Source organism: Dermacentor silvarum, chromosome 2 (genome assembly GCF_013339745.2).
Source record: "Dermacentor silvarum isolate Dsil-2018 chromosome 2, BIME_Dsil_1.4, whole genome shotgun sequence".
Classification (NCBI taxonomy): Eukaryota; Metazoa; Arthropoda; class Arachnida; order Ixodida; family Ixodidae; genus Dermacentor; species Dermacentor silvarum.
The window spans coordinates 23,467,264-23,490,288 of NC_051155.1; the positions used below are offsets into that span (position 1 = coordinate 23,467,264).

The 23,025-nt window shown below is 51.0% G+C and overlaps 1 protein-coding gene across 1 annotated transcript in view; it reads left to right on the plus strand.

Moving 5' to 3' along the window:
- LOC119441363 (presenilins-associated rhomboid-like protein, mitochondrial) overlaps nt 1-23,025 on the plus strand; it is a 74,270-nt gene that overhangs the window by 22,416 nt on the left and 28,829 nt on the right. Inside the window, exons 4-5 of the mRNA XM_037705974.2 lie at nt 8,038-8,182; nt 21,716-21,865. Of these exons, the coding sequence (XP_037561902.1) occupies nt 8,038-8,182; nt 21,716-21,865 (295 nt within the window). The remainder of the gene's footprint in view (nt 1-8,037; nt 8,183-21,715; nt 21,866-23,025) is intronic.

A 23,025-nucleotide genomic window follows, 5' to 3' on the forward strand; every position in this document is an offset into this window, starting at 1 on the left:
ATCGATGGCCCTAACGTCACCACTCTCGTTGACACTGGAGCCGATTATTCCGTCTTCAGTGGCGCGTTCGCCGCCAAGTTGAAGGTGAAGACTGCCTGGCAAGAACCCGACATCGGGACAGCGGGAGGCTGCCTAATAACGCCGGCTGGAATGTGCACAGCGCGAGTCATGGTAAACAAGCGCACTTACCCGGCGAGCTTCGTAATCCTGCAGCACTGCTCCAGGGATGTCATCCTAGGCATGGACTTTCTAATCCAACACGGTGCAGTCATCGACTTAAGGTCCGAGTCGATAACGCTTTCAACGCACAACGCGATACCACCGGATACAGACATCAGTTACCATGCCTTGAATGTGCTAGAAGAACAAGTCACCGTGTCGCCTCGCTCCAGCATAATGATTTCCGTCGGTACCGAAGTGCCTGCAGACATGGAGGGCGTCATCGAGGGGGATCATCACTTACTGCTCGACAGTGAAATTTGCGTCGCTAGAGGCATTGCTGAGCTACGTGAAGGGAAAGCAAGAGTGATGCTCACGAACTTCAGCCACGAATACAAGCACATTAACAAAGGCACCACAGTCGCCTACATCGATGAAATAGTACAAGCGAGCATTGCTTTTGCCTTCACGGACTCTAGTGCACCTGCAACGATGACTGTGGTACCTGAACCAACTTTCGACGTCAATCAGAACCTTCCCAGGCATAAGGAAGAACAGCTAAAAGTACTGCTCCTGCAATACAAGGACTGCTTCTCGTCGTCGTCAAAAGTTGGACAAACCCCTGTCGCCAAGCACCGCATCATAACCGACGAATATGCACGCCCACTCCGTCAGAGCCCGTACCGAGTTTCGTCACGTGAACGCGAGGCCATAAGGCAAACAAGTCGACGAAATGCTATGCGACGACATCATCCAGCCGTCCAAGAGTCCGTGGGCGTCCCCTGTGGTGCTAGTGAAGAAGAAGGAAACAACCCTACGTTTCTGCATCGATTATCATCGCCTCAAAAAAATCACGAAGAAGGACGTATACCCTCTCCCACGGATTGACGACGCCTTGGATCGACTGTACAACGCAAAGTATTTTTCATCGATGGACCTCAAAACTGCCTACTGGCAAATCAAAGTCGACGACGGGGACCGGGAGAAGACTGCCTTTATAACACCAGACGGACTGTTTGAGTTCAAGGTCATGCCGTTTGGTCTTTGCTCGGCACCTGCGACTTTCCAACGCGTCATGGATACAGTACTGGCAGGCTTGAAGTGGCAGACTTGCCTCGTCTATTTGGACGACGTGGTGTTTGCCTCAAGCTTCGAGGAACACCTTCGGCGCCTTGAAACAGTTCTTCAAGCAATCAAGACCTCTGGACTCACGTTAAAGCCAGAAAAGTGCCGCTTCACATACGAGGAGCTCTTGTTTTTGGGCCACGTAATCAACAAGTCTGGAGTGTGCCCTGACCCACAGAAAACAGCGGCCATCGCTGACTTTCCTCCGCCCGCCGACAAGAAGGCAGTCCGTAGATTTCTTGGACTGTGCGCCTATTACAGGCGCTTCGTCAAGGACTTTTCACGGATCGCTGAGCCCCTGACGTACCTCACGAAGGCCGACGTCGAGTTCAAGTGGTAGACGCCGCAAGTCAAAGCATTTGAAGAACTGAAGTGACGCCTGCATTTGCCGCCAATACTTGCACATTTCGACGAAAATGCCAATACCGAAGTGCACACCGACGCAAGCAGTGTACGACTCGGTGCTGTGCTTGTGCAGAGGACTGACGGACTAGAAAGGGTTGTAAGTTACGCTAGCCGGTCGCTGTTGAAGGCGGAAACAAATTATTCCACAACCGAAAAGGAGTGCCTCGCCATCATCTGGGCTACATCAAAGTTTCGCCCCTACCTCTATGGCAGGCCCTTCAAAGTTGTGAGCGACCACCATGCCTTGTGTTGGCTAGCTAACTTGAAAGATCCTTCAGGTTGCCTCGCACGATGGAGTCTGAGACTTCAAGCATTTGACATCACCGTCATTTATAAGTCTGGGCGAAAGCACTCTGACGCCGACTGCTTGTCTCGCGCCCCCGTCGAACCGCCGCCACAGGACGACCAGGATAATGACACTTTCTTGGGGCCCATCAGTGCCGACGAATTCGCCGAACAGCAACGAGCCGACCCGGAACTAAGGAGCCTTGTAGACTACCTGGAAGGCAAGACCATCATTGTGCTGAAGGTGTTCAGGCGAGGATCGGCGTCGTTTTTGTTGCAAAACAACGTTCTCATAAAGAAGAACTTCTCGCCTCTTCGAGCCAACTACCTCCTCGTGGTACCCTCAGCATTGCGCCCCGAAGTTCTGCAAGCTCTCCATGACGACCCAACGGCTGGACACCTCAGTTTTTCCCGCACGCTCGTGAGGGTACAAAAAAAATACTACTGGCCTCGCCTCTCTATTGACGTCGCCCATTACGTAAGGACATGTCGAGACTGTCAGCGACGCAAAACACCGCCGACAAGGCCAGCCGGACTTCTACAGCCTATCGAGCCACCTCGCCGACCGTTCCGTTCTAGCAGATCGGGATGGACTTACTGGGGCCTTTTCCGACGTCGACGTCCGGGAATAAATGGATCGTCGTAGCTATGGACTACCTCACCCGCTACGCCAAAACAAAAGCCTTGCCCAAAGGCAGTGCCGCCGAGGTAGCCCGTTTCTTCGTTGAGAACATCCACCTGCGTCACGGTGCCCCAGAAGTCCTCATCACCGACAGAGGTACGGCCTTTACGGCAGAACTAACTCAAGCCATCCTGCCATCAAGCCATCCTGCAATACAGCCAGACAAGCCATCGCCGGACCACCGCCTACCACCCGCAGATTAATGGCCTCACCGAGCTCCTAAATAAGACCATCGCCGACATGCTGGCAATGTACGTCGACGTCGAACACAGGACGTGGGATGCCATCCTTTCGTACGTGACCTTCGCATACAACACGGCCGTGCAAGAAACGACGCACATGGCGCCGTTCAACCTGGTCTACCGTAGGAACCCGGCAACGACGCTTGACGCCATGCTACCGGACGTCACCGACGAAGAAAATCTCGATGTTGCAACCTATTTGCAGCGTGCCGAAGAAGGTCGACAGCTCGCCCACCTGCGCGTCAAAAACCAGCAGAGGAACGACAGCCGACACTACAATCTTCAACGACGCTACGTCGAGTACGAGCCCGGCGACCGTGTTTGGGTCTGGACTCCGATACGCTGACAAGGACTTAGCGAGAAACTGTTACCTCGCTATTTCGGACCCTATAAGATCATCTGACATATTGGCGCACTGGACTATGAGGTCGTGCCAGATGGTATTTCGCAATCACAGCGGCGCCGCGCAACGACCTGAAGTCATCCACGTGGTGCATCTTAAGCCTTTCTACGCCCGCTGATGAACTTAGGTGCTTTGTTGCTTTGTTATTGTTTTTTTAATTTATTTTCTTTCTGTACGCATGGTGTTGTTTTCGCTTTTGTGTTTGTAGCATCGGGACGATGCTTTTTAAGGGGAGGGTATTGACACGTAGACATGTTTCTCTTTCACCGGTGGCCGCTTTCGACCGGTAAACAAATGTTAAACGTTATCGCTCGGCGCAGGATGCGCCTGCTTTGGAAGCTTCTCGAACATTATCGATGCTTCTATCCGTCGTCTGTGGTCACCGACGCTCGTGTAATCTGATTGTATGAGCGACGCGAATTGTCTAGAACTTTCTGGAAGACACGCGGGCGCTAGGGATTAATCTGAAACTTTCGATGACTCACGTATAAAAGCCGACGCGTTTCACCGCTGATCAGATTTTCGACGATCGTCGACTGTGTTCGCCGCTTTCGTTGTGCGTTGAGTGTAGCTTGCTTATGTGGGCACAGGCTCGGCCAATAAACAATCAGTTTCGTCATACACAGCTTTTACGACTGTTTACTTCAGCGTCACTGCTACATGACAATATACACACAAGTAAAAATTTGCCTATTTTCCGAACGTTTCACCCAGGGTCCGGCCTTCAAATTGAATTATAGGTTAAACCTAATTTTGTTATTTTTCGAGCCAAATAATCATCTGTTTATGAGGCTTGCCATAGTGGGGGACACTGAATTTACTTTAACCACCTGGGAATCGAAATTAAAGTGAATGGCTTTCTTTGGCTTTTTCGGCTGTTTTTGTGATTGGTTGGTGGTCAGCAAGGAAAACCTTCGTTCATTCGCTCGCTCCCCCTCTCTTGCTCGCTTGTTCATTCAGGCTACTTCCTTACATTGACAATCATTATCATTGTTATTTTTTTTCACAATTTTTGTGCACCGGAATCACAGCACGCAAGTGTACGTGTTACAGCCATAGCTGTTGTGGGCTCACTCCCCTATCGTTCTGATATCTACCAGCATCCATTGAGGAATCAGAAAGCACTTTGCAGGCCCATAAAGAAATGAAGAAAAATATATGCAGTGCCCCGGGTGGATTCGAACCTCGGTGCCAGAGAGTACCAGTCGAAGTTTTGCTTGTAAGGCGCTCAGCCAATGGCTACAGAAAAGAAAAATACTGTGCCTGGAGAGCGCTGTGACGCTGTTAGCTTTCCCCTACAAAGCAGCACCAACAGAAAAGAAGTTAAATGAAGTCAGTGGTAAAAGGCAAAAACCAGGACAAGGAAGAGGAGCCTTGTCTCCCCACTTCACCCCAAGGAACTCTTCAACGAATGAAGCTTTCTTCTCGACAAGACATAGCTCTGCGTGCATCTGCAAATGTTTACTCCAACCATGGTGAAGGCGCAAGAGCACTAAATTTCTCGTAACTGCAGGTGGCATGACAGCTGAAGCAGGTTTTAATCACGAGAACTCGGCGTTTCTGGTAGGGCTGTAGTCTGTGGACAAAATTTTTGAGGGTAGCCAACTAACAGGTGTGGAAAAGGTCGGCTCTCAGACGCACATATCATATATGTATCTCAGCTGAAATGCTCGGTGTGTTCTTAGTGAACGTTCCCGAACTTTGTTGATTGTGGCTGCTGCTGTCTTGCCAAATAACTTGCACAAAAGATAAAAGAATGAACCTTTTCCACATCCCTGTAAGTCGGCTGCCCTGCAAAGTTCCACAGAACTCCAGAAATTCTCGCCCACATGCCAAGTTTGAGCATTTATAAGTGGCATTTACATAAATGAGACAAGCAGCGCCTAGGAAGGCGATGTAACTTTGATTCAATAGGAGAGGGTAGTTCAAGATTGGAAAGTTCCTCTCGCATTATGCATGTAAACGCTGGCGTATTGCACTGAAGGAGAGAGACGACTGCCTCCATGTGCTCTGCTCTCCTCCACTCGCCAGTTGAACGCAAATCAGAAGGCAGACGAGAATGTGCCAAATGTAAACGTTGTCACGAAAAGTGAATTCTATCTTGCCTAGCTCTGAACCATTGTCAGAACCCCGGGTCCCATTGTCCGATGACCGCATCGACAATGGCACAACACTTAGCCTTTCCACCTTTGATTCACTGAGCCTCGAAGTGGTTTTTAACAAATTTGTTTACTTTGATAGCCAGCCTGTGCCCTGTGTACGTGTGGCAATGTTGTAGAAGAATGATGGAGACTGAAGGAGGACACCGCCATTACATATGCGAAAAAGAAAAGGTTTAGTTACTATTAGAGGGCAGTGAGCAAAGAAACAAAGTGGAATGCGCGATAGTAAGCAAAGAGCGCACATGTGCTCAACAAAATAAAGTATACAAGTAAAAAAGAAAGAAAATGAGGTCTACACATCGGAAGACAAAGAATTGGATGTTACAAAAGCAACACGGTCTTTTACAACTGCTAACCTGGTACCCGCTCCACGTGCAGGGCGGCCGGGATGAGCCACCCCGCACATGACAGTAATCGAAAATAACAATGTAACGGAAAAGAAAGAAAAAAGTTGTCTGCAGACGATAACATAGTCCATCGACTGGTGGTTGTGCTGACGAGTCAATTCAGTGTCACTTGGCAGCTGTCCAATGATGTCAGTCGACCAACGCTGGGTCCAGCAAAGCGCTCTTGCGTACAACGTGTATGCGCGACACTTCCTCCACTTAATGCTTTCTCAAGGTAATCCGGGTGATGTCGGGCCAGGCGTTGGGCCCAATGGAGCGCACTGCAGCACTAGTGCGATAAACAGTTTGCTCCAGCTGTTTACGCAAACTCATGACACTTCTGCTGTCTGCGCCCACCGCTGGGCAAATATTGACAGCCCACACAGCCGAAAGTTCTCTACCCTTTCTTTACAAATGCCAGCCATTGGTCACAAGAGAACGCCACACATCTATATCGCCAAGGTTGCACGCCAGAAAATTAGGCCCCCAGAATTGACAATGCCTACTTACACACGAAGGTTCTTTTCCATTTTTGCTACCACTTCAAGGAATTGGCAGGACCCTCTCACTCTTCTCGCACTAATACATCTAAACACCCAAATTTTAAGACATTTTTTGACTTCCATCATCCACCACGATCATGCACCAACTTATTTCGATTTTGCCGTCGAGTTTGAGGGAAGAAGGAAAGGAGATGTTTCATGGCCACACATTTCTGTTGAGAGGCCCTGGCACTTATATTCCTTGCGAATACGAGTCACACCATTGAAGTACTGGCTCTAGCACCTTCCCTTGTTTGACTCTACTTGGCCACTTCATGTGAATGGAAGAAAGAGAGGCATTGGGAGGGGGGGGGGGAGCATGGCTCAGCGCAGAAAGAAGCCACCATGTGCAACACAACTGCAATGAAGCTAGAGAAGGCCGTTGCACGCATGCAGGTCTCTGAGTTTGCCTCGTCTAGGAGAAGTGGCATTGAAAAAACAGGACGTGTCCTTGTCTCTTCACAAAATATCCATTCAGCTGGCAAAACACCAGACGCCCGAGTGGCGCTCAGATTAGTACATGTGAGAGAGAGAGAGTGATTGTGGAGAGGGAAAGTGGCTATTTTGTGCAGCCATCTAGAGATTCTGGTACAGTGTACCTTCAGGATGCATGGCTCAATGCCTTGGGGAAGGAGACAAAAAGAGCCAGATAAAGGCCTGGGAGGTTGGGGAAGTAGGGCAAGTTGTGTGTCCCCTTTCAAATGCCTCCACTGTAGCCCATGAACAAAGATCGGGACCATGCATGCCTCACTCTATCAATAATGGTCCGTGGGCTCTATGACATATGCTGTCGGCTAGCGACATGCATTCATGATGCACCTTGGGAATGTCGAGAGTAAATTATGCTAATAGTCAACACTGCACCCCTCTTGCTGGCCGTTGTTCAGAGGTCAGTTGTCACAGGTGCGGCCAGCAGAGTTCTCCGCTTTATTTCTTCCTTATAACAAACATAAATAAACACTTTTTCTGGAATTAGGCATGATCGAGCTGATGCTGACATGTAGGAAAAAAGACCAGACATCGTCTGATCTTTTCCGTTTTTACAACTTTACAATGCATGGTTGAAAACTTCAGCAGAGGTTCTTACCTTGCAGAGTTTCACAATAATTAGTCGAAGCTATGTGTGGTTGGTGGTTGCCTGAAAGAATTAATGCAAAGGTTCTTATTGACACTGCTGCAGCCATCTGCAATGCAAAATGGCCTAACTTTGTAGAATTATTGCAAAACATCTGAGCCAAAGAAAGACATCATCACTGTAAGATGACTTGGTGAAGCCATTGTGTGGCAGTGGCTACAATACGCTACAATGGCTTCACCAAGTATCATCCGAGTAGCCCAAGAACAAGTTATTTTAAGAGGACTGGTGGCTGAGGAAGTTTGTATTCAACTAAAGGCACTTTAGGCAGCATGAAAAGGCAACCACAAAATGAACAGCCCTGGTGGCATCCATGTGCTCACTTTTTGTGGTAATCTTTTCGCTCACTGCCTAACATTTTAAGATATCATAGCTATTGCAACTTACTTATTCGAAGCACTGTCACATACAAGCCCAAAGTCTGAAAAATGACGTTCTCAGCTGGTAAGAATTAGTTTTCTTTATTTCTTGAGGATCTCTTCACCCAGTGGTGGGCCTTTTTCTCCCTTAGCTGAACACGTGGTGGCAGAGCGTGCCGGAGGGCAGCCGGGTGGCTTATGGCCTGATTGCAGCTAATGCAGTGGTCTTCCTGCTGTGGCGGGTGCCTCGGCTGGAGCCCATTATGCTGCGATACTTTGTCTCCCATCCAGCCTCCAGTGAGTGACGCACGCCATTGTCTGCTTGTCTGTAGCTCCCACCATGCTTGTCAGTTTCTTACGTGCACTTCTAATTAGGGGTGTGCAAATATACGAAAATTTCTAATATTGTTGAATATTGCTATATTCGTATTCAATTCGAAAACTAGGTATTCGAAAATTTTCTAATATTCGGTTGGACGCGAGTATTCGAAACAAATCGAATATATTCTGGCTGTGCGGGATCAAACACGGTTATTAGCCCTTGCTTCTGTCTAATTTAAGAATGTGTGTCGGATTTTGTGCTGAACGTTGTGATAGTTTTGGGCTGCTGGACAAAATTTCACCTGTAAAGCACGCTCAGCCACTGACCGCCACAGCTCGGCGGGAAAGCCCTCTTTACAGTAATGAGGGACATGGGTTTGCTGACAGTGAGGTTGCTCTCTTTTGCAGCACCAGCCCCAATCGTGAGCTTATTGCTTGACAGCAGATTCAATGAGTGACGACTATTACAGGGTCAAATGCTTCGGGGTTTGATGTTGTATAATAACGCATAGGTCGGCGAGAATAGATAGCTAGTGGGAATTACTCAATTTTTTAAGTTAACGTGAACGAAATGATCTTTTTAGTAAACAGCTTACTAGTCTAATTTTTTTGCCATTGACATTGTATTTGCAATTTTACAACCTAATAAAATAACCTAACCTGCTAATAAATGCATGTGCAATAAATATCGAATGATAATTATTCTATAATGATCTTTTTAGTATAACTGCTTACTAGTCTAATTTTTTGCCATTCACATTGTATTTGCAATTTTACAACCTAATAAAATAACCAAACCTCCTAATAAATGCATGTGCAATAAATATCAAATGATAATTATTCTATATTTGATTCAGTATTCGAAACGGAGTATTTGTATTTGATTGTATTAGAAAATTTCGATATTTGCCCATCTCTGCTTTTAACCCTTTCCATGCCAACTTTTGTTTCAGAAAACCACCAAAGTTTTCCAAATTTTTTACGAGCTTACGAGATAAGCTTTTATTATTGTGATGTCAGCAGCTCATTTGTTATTTTCTGATGTCTTTTACTGTCAAATTTCTTCTTTCATATTTGTGAGCTGCAGATAGGCAGGGGTTCGGAAACAGTCTATATGGTGCTTGATGTTTCTTGAACAGAAGTCAAATGTGTTCTTTTTTTCGTCCATGCGAAGCGTTATTACTGGCGCAGCAAGGAAAGAAAATCACAGAGACGCTGGCAGCAAAACATTTTCCTCAAGCTGCGTCCACATGATACAGGTCACTACATACTCTAAATCTTCCTCGCAATCATCAATACTGAGTTTAATCTCCATACATGACTTGCTAGAGTTTTCACGGTCTTATCTTTTACAGGAGGGGAAGAAATCGCCAAAAACACCACAAATTTCAGCATTAAAAAAAGGTGGCTATCGTTTCTGCAGCCACCTCATTCCACGCTGGCATTTTCAAAACCCGTGAGAGTCAGATTTTCGCTGTGTTTCTACCAACCGCGTCCTCAAGAAAAATGTTTTTCTGGGAACCTGGTGCCATTTATTAGCACAGCATTCACACCAAAATGACAAAACGACTGCCACTCGTCTGTGGCACTCAGTGGCAAAAGCAATTCCCTGAACTAGTAAGACTCATCACTGGCATATTTTGGAGGAAACACCTAGGTGATTGAGAGCTGTTCTTGGCATAGAAAGGGTCAAAGCCTAGCTATCTTTGTGGAGCGAGATGGGTCTTGACGCTGTAGCGGTTAGACATGTGAAGAAGGGGAAGAAATGCGCAGAGGAGGTCACTGAAAGGGGTGATGTGGAGAGTAGCAGGGTATTTGTAGTGAATTGCACCGACTGATTGATTGCGTCAGTGACCGGCATCGTCGCTGCTGCGGCAGATGCACACCTGCGCTCGGTCATGGCAGAAGGGGCACGTTGTGTAACGCTGCAGAGATGGCTCCAATTGGAGTAACTCATTGGTGAAGAGTGACGCAGTGTAAGAAGCTGCTTTACCCAAAATGCGAGGAGATGGTCGAACGGTAAGAAGCTTTGCTTACTTCAATAATCATGTTAAAGGTGTCTGCAAAATTTTCTCTTCATCCAGTGCTCATAGTACCATGCCATTTACCATACTTGCACGAATACAACATGACCATCAGACTTGAAAAATATAGCATGGGGGTATACTTCTGATGACGCAGAATATTTTGAAATTGTGTTCTCATTTTATTTAGTTTATTACCACATTAAGGGCCTGGCGGCATTACATAAGGGGGGGGGGGGGGGTGTACACAGGCAGAAAAGTAATGATGATATATGGTTTAAAGAAAGTAGAACTTAAGAAAAAGACTGCAGTGGTTGAGAAAAAACTAATAGAACGGCAACAACAGACAAAAAGTACATTGCATCAATACAGCATTCATTGGTATGAAACAAACTTGTTTTATGGCACTCGGAAAAAGCTAAAGCGTGGCCAGAGTTTGCTTGAAATGACTGGTTAGTTTCTCTCAGAAAACATTGTGGTCAATGCAAGTAACAACATCATCTGGCAAAGAATTCCAGTCTACTGTTGCCTTGGGGAAAAAAGAAGGGTTCATCGCTGAGGTGTGGTCATTTATACGTGCTAGCGGACTACTGTGGTTCAAGCTAGCAGATAGTCTCAGGAGTGGTCTGAGCAGGACGTGACGTGACTGTGAGTGATAGTAAAACATGTGAAGAAGGCACAGGCATGAGGTCATGCTGCACTGCTGCACGACGCAAGTGAAAGTAGGCCGATAGTTTGTTTTAATGAAGTGACGGTGGTGGTGTTTGAATATTGTGACATAATAAAATGCGAGGCAGGATGTTCAATGGCATCCAAATCAGTGCGTAGATATTCCTGAGAGAGGTGCCAGATAGACTATGCATATTTTAGTTGAGCGCGAACGAGTGTAAGCTAGGTAAGTTTTTTTTTAACATCAGGGGATGCTATTTTTAAGTTGCACCAAAGATGCATGAAGCATACTACAATTACTAAGCAAACCTTGCAGTTTGTGGGGATTGAGGGTTGCGCCAGGCTTCACTGCTCTGCCATCCCTCGCCATCGTTCCCCACTGGCCTCCTTCTCCGCCCGCGCCGCCTAACCGGTTCCCGCGGTGGCGCTGCGCACGCTGCGGTTGGCGGTGAGGGCGGGGCGCTGACGTCACTACGCGGCCGGTTGTCGGCCGCTAGCGGCCAAGCGTGCACTTCTCTCCGGGACCAGCGCACGGTACGTTCATGCTTTCCTCTCGTCCGCCGACACCTTTGTGACTAGGACTGGAGCTCGCGCACGTGGCCTTTGCCCGTGCGGGGAGCGCGTACTTTGTGCTGATCCTTTCCCGACGCTAAGCCGACGAGCGGTGCCATTAGTGCTCGCGCGAGGTCGTACCTCGCCGAGCCGCACTTGCCGAAAGCCTAAGCCGAAGGATATTGCCCGTGCTCTCGCGAGTTGACCCATTGGTTATCGCCAGAGCAAGTAGCATAGCCGCCGGGACTTTTCCTAGCGGCGTGTCCCAGCTTGAGCCTGTGCTCTCGCCGCGACGTGCTATAGGCGCCTGTTATTGTATTTTCGCCCTGGTGCGGGACCCCTTTGGCTCCCCTCCGTGCGGGCGCTTGTGCAGTGCTGGTGCCGACGGTTTCAGTAAACGGTTTCCGTCAACTCGGGGCTTTACTGTGTTTTTGCGTGCGTCGCTCGGTAGCCCCTTGCGGCCTCGTGAGCTCGCGCGCGAGCGGTGCTGGAGGCGACGGCTGACGCGGCCCTGTGGCTCGCTAAGCTCGAACCCGCGGTGGTTGGTCTCCTGTGAGACACCAAGAACCCACACTGGCGCCCAACGCGGATTCAAAGGCTCATTAAGCCTTTGTCTGTGCTTAGCCGAGTCAATACGCCTTAGCGAATTGGACCCGCCGCGTTATGTCTGCTAGGCGTAGTGACCTTTGTCCTTTGTTAGTGCTAGCAGACGCCGCGTCGCTCGAGAACGGGGCCAGGGCCCCCCTTGAGCAGCGCACTCCTGCACCCTCGCTTGTAACGACCCCCTGTGGGGACGGCAACGCGAGGCGCTACGTACCAGCTCCCTTTGGAGCAGTAGCGTTGTTTGAAAACGGGGCCAGAGCCCTCTCCGAACAGTGCACACGGGCACATTCGTCTGCCACGGCTCCCTTTCGAATGCCAAGCAGTGCGATGTCGCAGCGCTCCCGATCATTGACTCCTTCGGGAGTAAACGGAGTGCAGCATGGAAACAGGGCCTTAGCCCTCTCCGACTTTTGCCCGTTGGCTGCTTCTCAATTGAACAGCCAAAACGAGTGGTATGCCGCGGCCCCCTGTGGGGAACCTTCAATCACGGCGACCACGAATTCCGCTCATACGTCTCCCTTTGGAGTACACTCGGTGGCGCCCAGTGGCACACCGACCGAGCACGCGCCTGTTGTATCGACACTGGCTGCTTCTCAATTGAACAGCCAAAACCAGTGGTATGCCGCGGCCCCCTGTGGGGAACCTTCAATCACGGCGACCACGAATTCCGCTCATACGTCTCCCTTTGGAGTACACTCGGTGGCGCCCAGTGGCACACCGATCGAGCACACACCTGTTGTATCAACACTGGCTGCTTCTCAATTGAACAGCCAAAACCAGTGGTATGCCGCGGCCCCCTGTGGGGAACCTTCAATCACGGCGACCACGAATTCCGCTCTTACCACGAATTCCGCTCGTTTTGTTCATGAGACGCACGCGCACGCGTTTCGTGTACTCTCCCTTTGGAGTACACTCCACTCGGTGGCGCCCAGTGGCACACCGATCGAGCACGCGCCTGTTTTGTCAACGCTGGCTGCAAGCGGCCTAAGCAATTCACGTATAGCTGCCTCAAGTGGCAGCTGTGAACGACAGCAGGCGCACCCCGCTAGGAGCCCTTTTTGCTCTGGGGACGGCGGCGCGCCGGCCGGTATCCCTGTGGAAACCGCGCCACTGATCGAGCTGGACGTCAGTTCATCCTTGCTCGATCGCGCCGCTAACGCGCCAACGTGCCCTTTGGAGCAGGCACACAGACGCTGTTGCATAACGCCGCCGAAATGATCCAGGCGCTCTCTGGGGCAGTTAAAACGCTGTCAGCTGTTCCGAAATGCGCTCACCCCGCTGTACGGGTGGCAGTGTCCCGACCTACAGCGGATACGGTGACCTGCTCAGTGCCAGGGACTACTGTTACTCCCTCGCACGCTACCAGAGAGCTCTGGGTTTGAACGATCAGGATGTACTCGGACGCGTCGTCCCTGTTGCACTCACTGACTCGGCGGCTAGGTGGTACAGGCTTTCCGGACACCGTGCAACAACCCTCGAGGAGTTCCGCGCGGCATTCCTGCGTGAATTCCTACCCGCTGACTACGAGAGTCGGATCTGAGGGGAGCTGAGGCTGCTCCGCCTCGGGAAAGATACCGCGGCGGAGTACGCTGTTTTCGCTGCCAACAACGAGGGCACATTGCAAGGGATTGCACCGCGCCCCGGTCTCCTGTGAGGCCGGGAAATGGGATAGCAGGTCGCTCGTGAAGGCACGAGTGACCGAACCTTTGCTTGTTCCCTCGGCGTACCGAGCAGGTTGTGTTGCTGGTGCGCACGTGCCGTTTATTCCGGTGACCATTGCCGGCCGCGAATTTTCGGCGCTGCTGGACACGGGCGCAAGCGCTTCGTTGTTCGGCGAACAGGTTTTGTCCCACTTGCAAAAGCACGCAGTGCGCTTGCGGGACTGCCGAACGACATTCAATCTTGCGAAAGGCGTGGCCCATTCGGCTGGCGCCGCAAAGCTGACTGTCAGGTGGGGAGAGCGAATGAGACGCACGCGTTTCGTTCATCTCCCAGGGCTCAGTGTTCCTGTGATTCTCAGCCGGGACTTTCTCCTTAAAACTGGGATCGTTGTGGACATTGCGAATGGCGGCTATCGCGACGGTCAGTTCACGTCGCTAAAGCCGTTCATCAGCCCGCCGGCGTTCGATCTTGCCTGTGCAGATGGGGCGTCAGAATCGTGTCGCGCGCCGAGTTCGGGGGCAAGCCCCCGAGCTTCGCGCTCGCCCGCTCATGGTCCCCTTTGGGATCGAGAGGCACGGCACGAACCGTGTCGCGCGCAGAATTCGGGGGCAAGCCCCTGCGCTATGCGCCTGTCGACTCACAATCCCCAGTGGGATAGAGCGACACGGCACGAAGAGGCACCACATCCTCTGTCCGCCTGTGCGGCTCATTTGGATGATGCACAGAAGGCTCGTTTGTCGGCACTGTTACGCGACAACGCAGACCTTTTCACCGATCAACCGGGCTGTACCGATTTGGCGAGCCACGCGATCGAAACTGGTGACGCGCTTCCTTTGAAGTGTAACCCCAGGCCCGTCAGTCTTGCCAAGAGGCAGGTGATTGATGGTTTGCTGGACGAGATGCTATCGGCCGACATTATCCGCCGCTCGTACAGCGCCTGGGCGTCTCCAATTGTGTTGGTGCCTAAGAAAGATGGCAGTCATCGCCTGTGCGTAGACTACCGCCGTCTGAACGGAGTGACTCGTAAGGATGCCTATCTGCTTCCTACGATTAGCTCCATTGTAGGAACCCTGGGCAGTGCGAGGTACTTCACTACGTTGGATGCCTCGAAAGGGTACCTACAGGTCCGGATGGATGCGCGTGACCGGTCCAAGACCGCGTTCACGTCCCACAGAGGGTTGTTTGAGTTTACTCGTATGCCCTTTGGTCTATGCAACGGTCCTGCGACCTTTCAGAGACTGATGGACCGCGTCCTCGGGGAAGCAAAGTGGTCATACTGCATGTGCTACCTCGACGACATCGTGATTTACTCACGAACCTTCGAAGAACACTTGGCCCATGTTGCCGATGTGCTCGAGAGGGTGCGGGCCGCCGGGATGACTTTGAATCCTGCGAAAGCCCAACTAGCGCAAACCCGAGTTCAGTTACTGGGGTTTACGCTGGGCGAAGGCTCCATTGAGCCGGACCGGGAGAAACTTCGGGCAATCCTCGATTTCCCCGCGCCCAAGGACGTACGTGGCCTTCGCCGCTTTTTGGGAATGGCCAACTTTTACCGGTCGTTTATCCCGTCCTGTGCCCGAGTGCAGGTGCCCTTGAGCAAGCTCTTGGGTAAGTCGGCCGAGTGGCAATGGGGACCTGAGCAGCAGCAGGCTTTTCGCCAACTGTCCAGCGCCATTGCGGAGACAGCGCAGCTCAGACTCCCCGACCTGACCAGACCGTTCGTTGTCCAGACCGACCCGAGCGATCTGGGTTTAGGAGCAGTCCTCCTACAGGAATACGATGGCGTGTTGCAGCCGCTGGCCTTTGCCAGCCGCTCCTTGATACCGGCTGAGAGGAATTATTCCGTGACGGAGAAGGAGTGCCTCGCTATCGTGTTTGCACTACGTAAATTCGATGGCTACCTTGATGGTACGAAATTCGTAGTGCAAACGGACCACAGTGCGCTAAGCTGGCTGATGCGACTCGGTGAGCCTGCGGGCCGGCTGGCGCGCTGGGCTCTCCTGATACAGCATTATAGACTTTTCTGTGCAGTATCGAAAGGGGAGCACTAACGTGGTAGCTGACGCGCTATCTCGTGCCCCATTGTTCACCCAGAACTTTTCTCCAGGTGCTACAGCCGCTGCCAGTGCCTTAGCGCCAGCTAGCGTCGGGGGCGAAACGAGCGGAGAGAGGCGAGTCCGCAAGCGGGCAAACCTGTTTCTTCGCGCTCCAGGCAAGCAGCGCGCCGGAAAGCGTGCGAGCGGGGGAGCTTCACGAAAGCGAACCCATGACGCCGATGGCTGCAGTCCTGAGTGGGGACGAGACCAACCTCCCCTTTGGGAGAATTGGAATCGCTTTCAGCAGGCAAGAGCTACTGAAGGCCCAGCAAAGTGATCCGTTTTGTCGCGGAGTGAGCGACGGTCTCAGGGAGACGGAGCGCCGAGACGCTGCTGGTAGTGCGGCGGGCGCAGGGGGGCCGGAAACAGCGTGTGTCACTGAGTCCCCCGTGGATTTATATTTGCTGGATCATGATGGGCTCCTGCTGAAATACATAGCCACCGATGATGACGCTGTGGACCCGTTTAAGGTGGTTATCCCCAAAAGTCTGAGAAGCGCACTGTTGCGATGTTCTCATGACGAACCCTTGGCCGGTCATTTGAGTGGCTCTAAAGTTTTTGCGAAACTAAGCCAAACTGTGACCTGGCCTGGCATATAGCGTGACATTTTTCGCTATTGCCGTTCCTGCCATGTCTGTCAAATGGTGAAATCAAGGGGTGGCAAGCCGCCCGGGCTGATGAAACCAATCGACAGTGAGCGTCCGTGGCAAGTGGCCACCTGCGATCTTATGGGGCCTTTCCCCAGGAGTAAGCAGGGGTTCACACACCTGATGGTAGTCGTTGATCATTTTTCTAAATGGGTGGAACTGTTTCCGCTTCGTAAAGTGACTGCGCGAGCGGTGCTGGAAAGGCTACAGGAAGTGTTTTGTCGGTTCGGCTTTCCGAAAAGACTGATTACGGACAACGCGTCCTATTTCACCGCTCGGGTGTTTGGTGCTACGTGCCGTTCCCTGGGAATTAATCACTGCACCACTTCGCCCTACCATCCTGTGATGAGCAGGTTCTTTCGTGTTATATTTTCTGGCGGTTCTCTGAGGCGAAGCCTCCCAGAACCCAATCGAGGACAAAGCCGTTTGTCGGGAAACACACACACAAACTTTTAATGAAACTAGAAACGAAAATTAACCCATAAAAACCAAACACACAAAGATACCATGAAAACATGTAGCTGGAACGCTAATGTTATGAGGCAAGTTCGGGCAGGCTGCGGGTGTGCGTATGCACTACAGTCTCGACGCAGCGAAGCGTAGACGAGACGACGAGATAAGCGGTGTTGGTCTCACCAAAAGACGTTGTGTCGGAGCGTCGTACAGGCTGCCAGAGCGTGGCAGCTCTGGCTCGGAGGATGAAGACAGGCGGCTCGGCAGCACGAGCCGACGGTGGTGGCGTTCTGGTCGGGCAGCTGATCGAGGCACTCGGGCTCGTAGCCCGACAGCTCAGGTTCTGCCCACGGACGCAGACGCTCATCGGCCTCGGGCAGCAGCAGTTGACTATCGGGCAGGGTGGCGATGCCCGGGAAGGCAGGCGGCTTGGCAGCAGGGGTTGACGGCGGCGGCGTTCTGGCCGGGCAGCTGGTCGTGGAGCTCGGGCCCGTAGCCCGACTGCTCTCATTCTGCCCACGGGCGCAGACGCTTGCCGGCCTCGGTCAGCGGTTGACGATCAGGAGAAGTGGCAACTCCCAGGAACGGGTTGGCAAGAGGCCCCGGCCGGGTGAAGTCCTGGTGGCTCGGGTCCGGAACCCGACGGCCGTCTTCAACTCCCGATCCGGTGGCCGACCTTCTCCTGGTGCCGCTTCTGGAACTCCTCCCCCTACTGCCAGCGCGGCTCCTTTTTCTGCTGCTCTGGTCGATTCGTCGACTTCTCATTGGCTGCTCGAGGCTCCGTGTTCCTCTGTGATTGGATTGGCTTTTTTTTCTTTTGATTTCTTTTCTTGCGCCGCGTGTTCACGCGCCGGACGGTCTTCGGCGTCGTCGTTTTCGGCGCAGCGCGGTAGAGCGGCGCGTGCTCTCCTTGTCGTCTGCTTCTTGTTTGAAATGCACCGCACCTTGTCGCACACCACAAATATCACCATCGCGCATCACCGCACCGTGTCGCGCACCACAAAAGTCACCGCATTGTGTAGCGCACTACTCATCACACATCCCCCGTCCAATTTGACGGAGAGACTCAATAGAACTCTTAAACCAATGTTAGCGGCCTTTGCCGAACGTCAAAAGGATTGGGCAGACCACTTGAGTGAGCTCGCGTTCGCAGTCCGAACCTCCGAGAATCGCTCAACTGGTTTCTCTCCCGCCTTTCTCAATTTTGGAAGGGAGTTGGCTAATCCGGTGACCAGTGTCATGCAATGCCAGCTCGGGGACGAAGAAGCGCCGGCAGACTGTTCTGCTTACGCTTCAGCACTTCGGGACAGGCTTTGTCGGGCTCTCTGTAGAGCAAGGCAGAGTTTAGCGTCGGCCAGGGCCCAGCAGAAGGCTCAATACGACCGGAAGCATCGCCATCTTTCATTTAAGGTAGGTGATCTCGTCCTGAAGCGCAACCACGCTCTTAGCGATGCGACGAAGGGGTTCTCAGCCTCGCTCGCTCCTAAGTGGCTTGGTCCGTACCGAGTAGAGAAAGTTTGGTCTCCACTCGCGTACTTGCTGAAGGATCCCTCTTCGGGAAAACTCAGCCGTGCCCATATCGCCGACCTGAAGGCCTTTGCGTCACGGTCCGACGAGCTCGCGCCAATGCCCAGTGGCATTGCGCGCAAGCAACGGGGCACACCCGGAGCAACGGACCGCATTCGGACCACGCACCGGTACAATCTGAGGAAGCGGTCACCTGTGTGATTTCGCGCCGGACGACGGACTTTTCCGCAACCGAAGGCCCTCAGTAAAATGCGTAGCCTCAGTGGGCTAGCTTCTTTGCGGCCAGTGCACGAAAAGAAGCTAGCCCCAGCCCAGCGTATTGCAAGTGTGTTTATGTAGTGTTTTAACAGTGTGCATTTTCCCCCCAATTTTTTTTAAGTCCGCACGCTGAGTGTATTTATGTTTTTTTTTTGAAAGTGTGTTTAATTTTCGCGTGTACAGTCTTATAGTTTAATTCATTACGTGTTTTTTTTCTTGTACGTAGACGAAGATTTTTGTTTTTCTTGTTCTTTTTTTTTTTTTTTTCTTTGCCGAGAAGGGGGTTGTTGATTAGCGCGGTCGTCAGGCGCGGTGGTGGACAATGGTCCGATTGACTCGTCGGTGTGAGGGGGACGAAGGACGCTTTGCGCCTTCTATGGCGCGGCGCGTTGTGTACGGCGATGAGCATGGCAGTGTTTGGGAGTGTTGCGCAGCCATGGAGAAAACCTCAAGGAGTGTGTGCGTGTGTGTGTGTGCGCGCGTGCGTGGCGTGATGCCTGTTGCTCTTCGAAGCAACCAGAAGTCGCACCAACTGCAGCATCGGATCATCGTGGACACTGAAGGTGGACGGGGTCACTGACCCTCTGACGACAGATCGAGAGCCCGTCTCTCTGCAGTCGCCGCCGCCGTGCAAACGCCTTGCAGCCACGGTGGTGGCTGCCCCTTTCATCTTGGCTCCGGCGGCGTGGCCAGCTGACCCGGCAGTGTCCTGCCCCATCCGGCTGGAATTCGGGACCGCCACCACCACGAAAGCAACAACTCCGATCTACCAACGGTGAGCCCGTTCCTGCTATCAAGACTGCCCTCGAGACTCCTACGTCTTCGGCCACCGCCCCTAGCCACAGAACTTTACGCGCCATTTCCCCTTCGCACCTTGGACACTGTCCCGCGCCAGCGGCCGCCTTTTTTGTTAATATTTCTCCCCCTTTTTGTTAATATTTCTCCCTCCGCCCGCGCCGCCTAACCGGTTCCCGCGGTGGCGCTGCGCACGCGGCGGTTGGCGGTGAGGGCGGGGCGCTGACGTCACTACGTGGCCGGTTGTCGGCCGCTAGCGGCCAAGCGTGCACTTCTCTCCAGGACCAGCGCACGGTACGTTCATGCTTTCCTCTCGTCCGCCGACACCTTTGTGACTAGGACTGGAGCTCGCGCACGTGGCCTTTGCCCGTGCGGGGAGCGCGTACTTTGTGCTGATCCTTTCCCGACGCTAAGCCGACGAGCGGTGCCATTAGTGCTCGCGCGAGGTCGTACCTCGCCGAGCCGCACTTGCCGAAAGCCTAAGCCGAAGGATATTGCCCGTGCTCTCGCGAGTTGACCCATTGGTTATCGCCAGAGCAAGTAGCATAGCCACCGGGACTTTTCCTAGCGGCGTGTCTCAGCTTGAGCCTGTGCTCTCGCCGCGACGTGCTATAGGCGCCTGTTATTGTATTTTCGCCCTGGTGCGGGACCCCTTTGGCTCCCCTCCGTGCGGGCGTTTGTGCAGTGCTGGCGCCGACGGTTTCAGTAAACGGTTTCCGTCAACTCAGGGCTTTACTGTGTTTTTGCGTGCGTCGCTCGGTAGCCCCTTGCGGCCTCGTGAGCTCGCGCGCGAGCGGTGCTGGAGGCGACGGCTGACGCGGCCCTGTGGCTCGCTAAGCTCGAACCCGCGGTGGTTGGTCTCCTGTGAGACACCAAGAACCCACAAGTTTTCCTGCAGGGTTCATTTTGAAGGTGCGTTTGCAGCACAAGTGGAGTAGAAGTGGAGGTATTTGCTGCATCACTTGTCTCTTAAAACTCGTACTGCCCTTTTTTGGAGCGACAGCATTACAGATGCGCTTGACCCACTTTGGAGGTATCCAGTATCTAACAGAAAATGTTGGCCGATCCTGATGGCAGTGCGATCTCAAAGCGCTGGCTTGAGATTGCACTGTGAAAAGCCAACACGTGACCCACGTGCCAGGCATTTCAAAAAGTAACTTTGGCACGAGAGAAGACGTGTGCGATCGTGGCCTAATAGCATTGGGCTGATGTCCTGAAAGACAGAGGTTCAATCCCACACCATTGGGCGCGCATTCCTTTACAGCATGCCTTTTATGCCATTGTGGGCAGACTTACCCACCTTGAAAGTATCTGACAGAGCACTAGATGTCTGTTGAGTGAGGGCATTACAGTGTGCACAAAATCGCAAGTTTGTTAAAATATGCAAGGCATAGAAGCATCACTTTGAGAAATGAGAGTATGCAAGATCACCTTTGATACATGCATGCACAGCAGTAGAGACATCACAATCATCACAATTTAGTTAGTATGCTCTTGTAATACTTAGGGAGCTAGCAGATGTAAGTTCTGGCCTAGCTTTTTCATAACGGATCACAACCAGGCTGGTTATTTTTAGACCTCCAATGTTACGCTAGCAAAAGATTAGAGTAATCTATACAGCTGCACAGATAAGCACTTTATTATACTTTTTTAAGGATTATTTTTTTATGTGATTAATTCTCGCCCACTGAACCATCGACAGACTGAGGAGCTGCGAGTGATCTGTTAACCTGTTTTGGCTACTAAACTGCTCATGTACTTAAATTTAGATGTGCATCAAAGATCCCCAGATGATCACAATTAACTTGCAGTACTGAAACATCCCTTTAGAAACTGTATAACCTTATTAGGGGGGCGGGGAATAAAAATCAATAAATAAATGAAATCAATGAATGGTCACATCATGAATGCCAGCTGTACCAATTCCTTCCCCTGCATTTTACTTCTTGCATTTTCATAGTTTTCTACATGTGCTTCACATCTTGTGAACATCTACACATCTAACATTGGTACAATCAAACCTAGTTATATTAAAGCTGCATCTGAGATAAAGGTACTATCGGTATATCTGATATTACCCGTTGCATGCTCATGTCGGCGACAAACATTGAATATCTTACTTTGTTGTGTTCAATAATTCATTGTAGCTTTGTGTGTTGTATTGAGGTTAAAATGTACATAAAAAACTTTTGACAACCTTTATCCTGTCGATTGGCCCTGCAGAGCCCTTGTGCCTGCCGATGTTCCTGTCGACATTCAGTCACCACTCGTTGTTCCACCTGGCAGCCAACATGGTGGTGCTGAACAGCTTCGCTCCTACAGCCGTCGCCTTGCTGGGGCGAGAGCAGTTTCTCGCCATGTACGTCAGTGGCGGTAAGGGTCTCACAGCTTCTATCTAGCTGGATTAGGTGAAGATGGGTCGTTCAGGGATGCTATTACGGACAGTGTCAAATTTCACCATATTGTCAAGATTCTGCAATGGCAGCATTTTTAGACAGTCAGGGAGGCCATAGCAGACCTGTGAGACAATGAGAGCAGACGAGAAAGCCGGCTAATTTGACAATATGGTGGAATTTGACTATGTCCGGAATAGCACCTCAGACTTGACCAAGGTTTTGTCAGCATATTTTAGGGCGCACATACATACTCCCTCATTTTTGTGGTTTGCATGTTTTTTTTTTTTTTTAATCTTTTTGCACTTAAATAATTCACCTAATATGTCTGTATTGACTTCTTATGATTGTTACTAAAGATCGAGCTCCTTGATTCTTTTTTATTTTTTAAGCTTGTTGTGTAGCAAGCGTTTCAACCATGTTATCACACAATGGTTTAATTGGCCATTTGCCTGCTCCTAAGATCACATACTATGCAATGCCTATGGTTTAAGAGCTAGTTACACATCCAACACCGTGGCAGTGCGTTGAACTGGCTGACAATGTCAGGGCTAAGTTACAGATATACTACATGTATGTATGTAAATAATCTAGGAAGTGGATAGAGGGACAACTGTGGACATAATTCAATTTGTAGAGCATTTAACGCGCCGTACAGATGTTGTGGGTTCATCTCCCACTAGCATTGAAATTGTTGCTTCTTCCACTTTCATTTCACTTTTTTTTTCAAATCAAGAGTAGCAAGTTTATTGAAATCTAACCTGCATTTTTAATTAATTGTACATCTCAATCAAAAGCGTGATTTCTCCTATGCTCTTAGCTTCTTGTGGTTATATTGGCTTTGTGCATGTGCGTATGCACTGGGCTATCAATTTTAACGAGGACTCTGCGTCATAGCAATGTCATGTTGCCATGGCAGCTCTTTTTCCCGGGAGTCCCTACAGTGTACCTACCAGTAAATAAATTTATTTATTCCTTCATGTTTAACTGACCATTGTTTATTACTGTTTATCGTCCTCCCCCCCCCCCCCCCCCCCCCTTTATGTGATGCCCCACTAGGGCGGCCTTAAAGGGCCCTTCATCAAGCCACACAGAAAATTTGAGTTATATGCTGGAAGTTGTTATGTGCCCTCTATGGAG